The sequence below is a fragment of the Pyrus communis genome, chromosome 11 (assembly GCF_963583255.1).
Source record: "Pyrus communis chromosome 11, drPyrComm1.1, whole genome shotgun sequence".
NCBI classification, from domain to species: Eukaryota; Viridiplantae; Streptophyta; class Magnoliopsida; order Rosales; family Rosaceae; genus Pyrus; species Pyrus communis.
Genome location: NC_084813.1, coordinates 21204014 through 21214055, shown reverse-complemented (window position 1 = coordinate 21214055; position 10042 = coordinate 21204014). Strand labels below are relative to the sequence as shown.

General features: G+C 37.8%; 1 protein-coding gene across 1 annotated transcript; it reads right to left on the bottom strand.

Moving 5' to 3' along the window:
- Positions 1-5646: 5646 nt before the first annotated feature.
- Positions 5647-9042, bottom strand: LOC137709520 (uncharacterized). Its single transcript, XM_068448606.1, has 4 exons — positions 7181-9042; positions 6597-6698; positions 6333-6510; positions 5647-6022 (listed from the first exon to the last, which is right to left on the bottom strand). Exons 1-4 carry the CDS (start codon positions 9040-9042, stop codon positions 5810-5812), a joined length of 2355 nt encoding a protein of 784 aa, XP_068304707.1. The 3' UTR covers positions 5647-5809.
- Between the last annotated feature and the right edge of the window lie 1000 nt (positions 9043-10042).

Sequence of the window (10042 nt, the reverse complement as noted above, 5' to 3'; positions counted from 1 at the left end):
TATCTTGATTGTAACCAGTTATATATAAAAAAATATGAATTTATATTTAGTACGCAATCAATGAATTTCTCTTGCTTTACTTTCGCTCCCTCTTGGCGGGTATTTATTGACCTCAATGTAAGAGTGTCTCACCCATGGGATTACATGCTTTGTGAGAGGTGTGCTTATGAGATTTGGCACACCTTATCATGATATGGTCATTTAGGCGATTTTGATTTGAGGAGTAAAACTTAATAACAACTAGTGCATAAACTAAAAAATATGAGAAATTTTGGTAGGATTTTCTGATATTATGATAGATCTCATGTCGGAAATGAACATGGAATCAAAATACATTAAATCTCATACTTTTTGTGAGAGTTGTCTGATAGGAAATCGGAAGCGTGTGTTTGTGTTAAATTGTTGGAAATCTTGGTTGTAACAGAAGATATATCAAAAGATATGGACTATTTTTACTCTGCTTGTATGTCCTTGCTCGTGAGTGTCTCATTCATCACGTAATATAATTCTAGTGATAAGGCATAATCACCTCTAGTTTTTCTTTCAGGAAGAGGATCCTTTCCTGAGCTCAAGATGGGGATCCTCCTGACCAGCCCATCTGGGTCGTTCAAATTTAATCAAACGGCTCTACACAGGGGGACCCTCTAAAAATTATAATAATATCAACCGTTGGATTAAGTTTGAACGGCCCAGATGGGCTGGTTAGGAGGATCCCCATCCTGAGCTCAAGAGAGGATCCATGTCCTTTCTTTCAACCTCCCTACATGTCACTAGTCATTATTTAATCAAATTTTATAAACATCCAATGCTTGTAAAATCTGGCACACCATATCATGATGTGGTAGTTTTGACAATGTAGATTTGAGCCGTAAAATTTTGGCTGGTACTATTCGCAAACTTATTTTTATTTTTCACGACCTTTTGTTAATTTTTGTTCTTTGATCTTTTTTAATTTATTCGATCTAACTACATACCAAAAGTTAAAAAGTAAAAAAAAAATTGTATCTAGATAGCACACCTCTAAAATTTTATAAGAAAGTGCACATAAACTGCAATTGATGCTGATGCACATTGCACATCTTTATTTATTTATTTAATTTTATTTTTTTGACATCTTTATTTATTTATTAAAGACATTTCACTACCTTGTTTGTTGAGGAGGTTCCAAAGCATCTTAGAAATCAATGCACTATCTGTTTTTGTTCAATGGGTTGGTGCTTTAGGCATATAATGTGCTTAAATGAAGGTTCTACAAGGCGCTAAGCACTAGTCGGTGGTGGGTTGGTGCTTAGCGTCTAATCGTGATTAGGTGGATTAGGCGGGGGTTTAGGTGGACCAGGTAGGGGCTTAGGTGGATTAGGTGGGGGTCTAGGTGGACTAGGTAGATTTAAGTAAATTTATTATGAGTTGTATAAATAAGTATTTGCTTATACTTAAAAAAGACACAATTTCATTAGGATACATACATTGTAAAATAAAATGCAATTATTGATTATAAAGTTTTGGAACATAATGAAAACATGGGAAACAAGCAGATAATGTGTGTTCATCTAAGTATTTAACAAGTTTCTTATAACTTATTGGAAAAAATAAAATGTAAAATGAAAGTTATCTACTATCTCTGTAAGTGAAAGTCGCGACCTAGGCAAATCTGGGTTGAATAGGCGGGCTTTTAAGCGGTTAAGGCAAACCCCTAAGCAGTTGAGGCGGGCACCTAAGCAGGTTTAGGCACTCTTTCTTAATTTTCAAACGCTTAGGATTAATCGAGACGGTGGTCAGTCGCCTAACGTGTCATATCCTGGTCCTGGGGGGACCACTTCCTAGGCCCGCTCCACCACCGTAGCACGATATTGTCCGTTTTGGGCCCCGACCACGCCTTCACGGTTTTGTTTCTGGGAACTCATACGAGAACTTCCCGATGGGTCACCCATCTTGGGAATGCTCTCGCGCGCTACTCGCTTAACTTCGGAGTTCCGATGGAACCCGAAGCCAGTGAGCTCCCAAAAGGCCTCATGCTAGGTAGGGATGAGAATATACATATAAGGATCACTCCCCTGGGCGATGTGGGATTGTGGAATATAAATATAAGGATCACTCCCCTGGGCGATGTGGGATGTCACAATCCCACATCGCCCAGGGGAGTGATCCTTATATGTATATTCTCATCCCTACCTAGTACAAGGCCTTTTGGGAGCTCACTGGCTTCGGGTTCCATCGGAACTCCGAAGTTAAGCGAGTAGCGCGCGAGAGCATTCCCAGGATGGGTGACCCATCAAGAAGTTCTCGTGTGAGTTCCCAAAAATAAAACCGTGAGGGCGTGGTCGGGGCCCAAAGCGGACAATATCGTGCTACGGTGGTGGAGCGGGCCAGGGCAGTGGTTCCCCTAGGGCCGGGATGTGACAATTTGGTATCAGAGCCTAACCTTGGCCGCGTGTGTGCCGACGAGGACGTCGGGCCCCTAAGAGGGGTGGATTGTGACATTCCACATCGCCCAGGGGAGTGATCCTTATATGTATATTCCCATCCCTACCTAGCACGAGGCTTTTTGGGAGCTCACTGGCTTCAGGTTCCATCGGAACTCCGAAGTTAAGCGAGTAACGCGCGATAGCATTCCCAGGATAGGTGAACCATCCAGAAGTTCTCGTGTGAGTTCCTAGAAACAAAATCGTGAGGACGTGGTCGGGGCCCAAAGCGGACAATATCATGCTACGATGGTGGAGCGGGCTCGGGAAGTGATCCCCCCTCCCCCCCCCGGGACGGGATGTGACATAATGCCTAGGCGACTCTAGGTGGGAATTTTTAGAACAGTGGCTGTGGAGCCAAAAAATATTCCCAAAAATTATGGAGTTGTTACGTGGATTTTTTGACAAGAAAGATGAGATCACCCTTGTTAGATGGATGACGCACACCCGAATTTTCACTCACATGCAACATACAATAACGACTCAAGATTCCCTCCATCCTTGAAATAGTCAAATGTGATTATTATAGAATTTATTCAAACCACTATCATTTCCTCATTGATTTCATTCAATAAGGTAACTCCTAAAATCCCTTATTCAATTTAGAATAATTGCCATAGTAATTTCAAAATATTATATTATATAATATCTTGAATTACTCCACTCAAAATCACTATATATGGTTGGCCACTCCCAACCCTAATGGCCGGCCACCCTTCTATAAATACCCCACTTATCCCACTAAAATGTTAAACCATTTGTTACCCACAAACTCCTAAAAATACTTTCTTCTCATAATATTAACTTTGGAATCGGAGATTCTTCGGCCAAACTCCCAGCCCCTCCCAATTCATCATGGGAATGCGTGAGGCTTTTAGCCTTAATCGAAGATGTTATTATTTTACAGGTGTATTTTTATCAAAGAAAAAGATGACGGAAATTTACATCTACATTGACTTAAACAGACCTAAAGTTTATCATTTTTGGCAACATTTCACACATGGCTACATGTCCTTTTTTGTTACTACTTTCTACAGTTTGTCCTCTTGGCTTTATAGCCAAAGCCTTCTGGATTTAAACCACGCAATTGATACTGATCTTATCAATAATATCGAAAGATCTCAAAGTTTAAATAGCATTAAAGGGAGGGGTCCAATTCTTTACTACCCTACCAAAATCCATGAAGATGGTTAGATTCACAAACTTCTTTTGTCATAAGATTACTGAGCTTGTCATAATATTATTCTCCAATATATTAAATGGGTTGTTTGCCACGTAGATTGCAGATAATTGAAGTAATTGTTACCTGTAAAGGGTTTAAAAGTATCTTCAAATGAGATATTAAATTTTAAACATAAATTTATAACAGTTTGATATCATTTAAGTTTTGCTTGCTACTCGATATGTCAAATTAAATTATTATTTTATTACATTAAATTATTATACTAAATGTTTTAAAACAATAATAAATTAATAAAATGAATTTAATAATTGATCAATTTTTTTTAAGCTGTATTTTGGTATTAAGGGTGAGAGCTGTCAATCCATATCATCCCACATTAGGCTTGATTTTTCGATTGGAAAACGTTGTTGCTGCTTTTTTTAACTGCTATTACTAATTTAGACATTTTGACGTCTCATTTGGAGATATTCTAGTGTTGAAGTAAAATGAAAGATCACTTTTTTACTATACTTTATGTTGTGACAAGTGATGTATACAACAAATTCAGACATTTTGACATCTCGTTTGGAGATACTCTAATGTTAAAGTAAAATAAAAGGTCACTTTTTTACTACACTTTATGTGATAAGTAATGTATACAACAAATTCAACATTCGACAAAATAAATTCATTAACTTTCCGCTATCAATAATGTGGTTCAAATTCAATTTTGACGAGAATCAAACTTAATACCTCTCACTTACTAGTGAAGAGGAATAACATTAGACCGTAGTTTAAGTGGCTAATCTAACCGAATTATATAACTTATCAATGTAGAGAATGAGAGATTCTTAAGGGCCACCAATTGTATACTTATATGTGCTTATTTTTTCTCATCAAGAAAATTATATGATAAGATAATACACATAATTATATAAAATCAATGATATAATCAGATTTTTTTATAGAAGAAGGTAGAGTACAAGGTACCATATATGATTTTCTGAGAAGAAGTATTGGTTTTTCCTTCCTCCTCTTTCTTTAATTAAATCAAATCCAAACAAAAAGGTTTGTCTTTTGCTCTTTTTATCTACTTTGATTAATAAAAGATCAAGTGGCTAGGCAGGGATTTATTTAAAGTTTTTCTGTCTTTCAAGTGTAAAAGGAAGATCAGAAAGAAAGGGACATTTATCAACTTATTCATTGCAAAAGCTAGAGAAAAAGAAAAGTGTTGGGCCATTCACTTAATAAAAACCCCATAAATCACACATATTCCTGTTTTTGCATCCAACAATTTTGAAGAGGAATTTTCATGTTATAAGTACATCGTTATGACTATAAGAGCAAGTTTTGACGCAACAGAAAAATTATTTTTTTGTGATTGAAAGGTCAAAAGTTTGAGTCGTCGAAGCAGATTCTTTGCAAAGTAAAGGTACAACTGCGTATGATAGACGTTTCCTCGAACCCCCACCCGATCCTCACAAAGCGAAGAACCTTGTTGACTTGATGCCGCTCACAGGTATACCTTTATGATGATGTTCTTTATTATTAATATATGTAGGGCAAAACTAACATATGTTCATTTATTTTTAGCACGAAATGTCATTGTATTAATATATCCGTAACATACAAGTCATTCTCAAACTTAATTGGCCATTAAGGCACTGCAACTCTGCCTTCTGGCAGTTTCTTAACGGTATACAAGTTATAAGGGATGACTGGATCTAAGTACAGACCATAAAAAGAGGGCACCAACGACAATAATGATGATACAAAAAGGTACCCAACTCTTAATTTTGCAGCCTTGGAATTTCACATGTTTCCTGATATTTAGTTCAGGGTTTTTGTGTCAAAAGCAAGCTATGGTGACGAACCCTCTCTTGTGGGAAGAGATTCTTAGTTATCTTTGGTTTCATATCTTCTTTAATTCTTTCATTATGGGATCACCAAGTTACATGATAAGAAAGATAAATACGAAGAAACATACATTATAAGATCGAAAAGATAAAAATGGAGCATCACTAAATCACTTTCACATTGTTATCAACCAAACCAAGGCACCAAAGTACAGGAGTACACTTCCTTTCCTTTACCCTTTACAGATCTTCTTCCCTTTACAAATCTTCGCTATGCAGGCAAACTAAAATTCACAAAACCAGAAATAGATGGTATTATTCGTATGTAACTATTTATAATGTGTTTTTCGAGAACTGAAGAACTTGTAATCTGGCTGCCTGTTGGAAACCATGACGTGATCCTTGTAAACGCAGCCTCTACCAAAACGTAATGCATTATCCTCCAACGTTCTGAGCCTTTCTTTGAGAATTTCTACACTGTTAGAAGTAGATTCGTTTGAAGAATGTACGGAAGGTGTTTTGGGTTCAAACCAGCATTCACCCTACAAGAAGAATATCCACAATAAGTTTCTAAGCGAGCCTATATCAACAAGTAACCATTGTTCAAAGCATTATAGCAGTAAGCAGAATAGGACTTGTTCAAAACTTGTGATATCATTGTCACAGTTAGCCAGCATATAGTGTTTCCCGACACTTCCAAACTGTCATGGAGCGTGGTTTTATGCTCCGTCAGTTTCAATTGTTGATGTCTTATGATTGCTTCCAACCCTTTCAGCGATTAAGTGTTGCACAGAAAGAGTGATCTTGACTGAAATCAAGGAGCATGAAAGACAAAGAGTGTTGATTTCTTACATGTGCGTTGTAGCTTTGCAATCCTAACACAGGGCAGACGATGCGACTTGTGTACTTATTGGCAGGATCAACTGAAATAGGCCTCTGTACAAAATGTCCAAGTGAATGGTAAGTCAAGAATGTAGCACGTAGGTTGCCTTCTGGAATTCGATATATAGGATACCAGGCCACCGAAAACCTGAAAGCCACATTAACCCAATATTCTTAAACATGCTAAGAATCAGTAGCAAACCACATAAATTGAACAGCAAAATTGATTCTCACCAAGATGCAGGATGTAAATCGTGCAAATTCAGACAATCTAGCTTTGACGGGTCACAGAATATGTGATGATTAGAAGTTCCAACATCAGTTAGCTCCAAAATTCTGCAATCAATTAGAAATCAGGTACATCAAAACTAGTATCTCAAAATCAAAATTACTAACATGCAAATACGAGAAGTGAGGAATACTCAGAAGTCCAAAACAAGACATTAAATTAGGAACCAATGTAGTTGAAATAATCATTTGGAGTTCTTTTTGCACTTTCATCATTGTTTCAAACATGGATCAACCATATTGCATCATTGTTCGATTTTTTCATGGTCCATTTCAATATCTATTTGGAAGTTTCTATCCCTCATTCTCAAGTAAAAAACTACGTTCCACAGCAATTTAATAATGTGTAAAGAAACCGAACAGCTAGAGAAGTAAACAAATATTGTTAACAATCAATCCAATTTTGATTACTATTTCTAGAAACTTTTCCGCTGCAGGATGAATAGAACAATAAGAAAAGACGAGAGTGGCAAGAACATACTTATTGTAGAAGGGCAAGATATCTTAGTATAAGAGTGGCAAGAACATACTTATTGTAGAAAGGCTTTCGCTGATATGGCTGCTCAGACTCAAAAAATTCAAATATGAGCTCTGAATCAGGTGAACAATCTAGAGTCAAAGGGACACTTCCATCATGTTTCTCTGTCTCTGCCTGAAGATGGTTGAGCTCAGTTGCTTTTGAAGAATGTGTTGCATTCAATGTTTTGGAACAAGAGTTTTGGGGTTGAAACAATTGAACAGCGGAAAGGTAAGGAACAAAATATGCGTGGAATGGCATTGACCTATCGAGGTTTTTTGAATCATCTGCCTTGACATCCATTCCGTAGTTCCCTGGTTTCTCATACCAGTTCCAAACAGTGGAAAGTGATAAATTCGGTATCTGGTGCTTGCACAGGAAACCATGAGACATCTGATCATCCAAGAAAATAGAACATTTTTTATGCACATATGAAGATGCAACAACAGGAGCAGCACAGTGGATGAATCTTTCAAACTCTGCAAGGGGACATCCCATTGTAAGCTGAACAAGCTCAGATGCTAATTGCATTCTGTAAGAAGCATTTAGACCTTCCACTGCCATTTGCGAGCCAATCAGGAACTCGTCGGTGGCCCTTGGTATTCTACCATTTGCTTCATAACCTTTACTTTCAATGTTCTGATTCTCTATTTCAGCAGCGGACTTATAGAATTTTGGGCACTGATAAGACTCTGAAGGCAATTGATGGCTAGATATTGAGTCTGCGCATCTTGTATCAGATGAAGGGAAAGGAATTTGACCTCCTTCCTGATGGTTATCGCTCAACTCCTTACTTAAAACTGCTAAGCTAAGGTTTAAAGCAATGCAAGTTCCAGCAGAGCCAATCCCCTCATTTCGCCTGGACTCTTTTGTACCAACAGGTTTCCATTGATGAGAACTTGGTCCAGAATTAGCAGCTTTCCTAAACTTTTGATCACTGTGATATCTGAACTGTGAGTATGGCATACTGTCCAAAGAAGCATACGAACACCTACCAAAATTATGCTCCATGATTGGATTCTTCCCGAGTTTATATGGTCGAAAACCATGACTGGGAACATGATGAGCATGGTAAAACGTTCTTCTTGCAGTGTCTCTAGTCTGGTAATGGTACATACCAAAAGGAACCTGTGAATACTCTTTTTTCCCATTGAAATTCTCACGCCTATACAAATTAGTTGATGTTTCACAATCATTTTCGGCACCTTGAAATTTACTTGGTTGTGAGACACATCTATGAAAACTCCCATTCAACCTCTTCTGAGAAAAAACCCATTGTGATGATTCATCCCCTACAAATGCTCTTGGCGGAATTCTCCGATGCATGGATGACTGTTCGTGTCCCATCCCCTTAAACCCATAAGCAGCATTGTTGCTAGGCAACAACACATCTCCAGAAAATGAATCATGCTCAACCCATACCTGATTCTGCGGCGGATGAACATGTTTTACTCCATATCTGTAACCTAGTTCCTTCACCCAATTCTTTCGTGCTTCCCGCTTCATCTTCCAATTGTGACCTAAACATCTGTTTTCCTTTCCATTTTGACCGCAGGCTCTCCCGGTTCCATTCTCGGTACCTTCAGAAACACCGCCTTTCGAATCTTTAACTTCAACCTCAACAAAATTACTACTGCTTGCATCATCAAACCCACAATTGCTCATCTTTGAAGAATTACAAGAATCCCGCACACCAACTGACGATAAATCCTGGGTCTGGTCCGAAACCCCATCACAGATCTTTCCTTTCTTCTTATTCTTTTTCTTCTTCTTCTTCTTCTTCTTCTTCTTCTCAGAAATCATCCCATCAGGAACGTCCGTACATAAAGGTAGAGAATTAGGTTCAAAATTTCCCCCTTTTTGGTCCACCATCATTTCTCGTTCATAATCTTTAGAGGGAAAACACACAAAAAGAAGAAAAGGGTTTACTTCAATTTCAAGAAACTAGCACACAGAAATTCAATCTCAATCGAAGAAACCCAGAAAACCCAAATCTTAATGTTGTCTAATTGTGAAGAAAATTCCAATCTTTTGCAGCAAAATTCACAGAAAGTAAACGGAGAAATGCAACAAGAGCTAGGAATATTGAAGGGAAACTATTTTCTGGGAAATTAAGTTCGTAAGGAAAAAGGAAATAAAAGAAAAAGTAGCAGAGAAAGTACCTGAGAGAGAGAAAGCAGAGGGCGCGCGCAATGGGAAGTGGACAAGGAATTTGAAAAGCAAAAATTAGTTGGGTTTTTTGGTGGGGGTTTAACGGTTCGTTATGCTTTAAGCGCCGCTTGCTTGCTTCTGTTATGGTGTGATGAGGGTGTACCACTGTTCATTCAGTGAGGCTTTGGATGTTTGCCACGTGGATGGTCGTTTTATTAGTTTTTTTTTCTGTGATTGAGTAATGAATTCATCTCACAAATTTCCATTTGAATAATACTAGGAAAACCAAATTGTTTAAACTAAATGATGTGACTATAAATGATTGGATTATTAATTAAGTATCGATTAACGTGTTTATTTTTGTTAGTGACACATCATTTGGTTTAAAAAAATTGATATCCCTAGCAGTACACTTTGCATCTACAGCCTTGTATTTGTAAGAAAAGGAGGGTAGGGTAGAATTTGGAGTTTAGGGTTGTGAAATATGGGAATTTGGGGGTGATTCGGGAATTATTTCGTGCTAATGAGAGCGATTAAGGTTTCAATCTTCGCTTCAGCATTCAACACAAATCTCCGCTTCACCATTCAACACAAACAACTACGTCAAAAGATGGTGGAGCCTAATTGAAAGGTAAAAATTTGGCCAGGATACTTGGGTAAGATGATCAAGGTACCCTTTGTTTTCTGTCCAGGTCGACGAGAATGCATGATTTGCACATGTCAC

Coding starts and splice junctions, on each gene's coding strand:
- LOC137709520 (XM_068448606.1), bottom strand. CDS start 9,042: ATGATGGTGGACCAAAAAGGGGGAAATTTTGAACCTAATTCTCTACCT. Junction 6,699..7,180: donor CGAAAGCCTTTCTACAATAA/GTATGTTCTTGC, acceptor AATTGATTGCAG/AATTTTGGAGCTAACTGATG. Junction 6,023..6,332: donor TGCAAAGCTACAACGCACAT/GTAAGAAATCAA, acceptor TTCTTCTTGTAG/GGTGAATGCTGGTTTGAACC.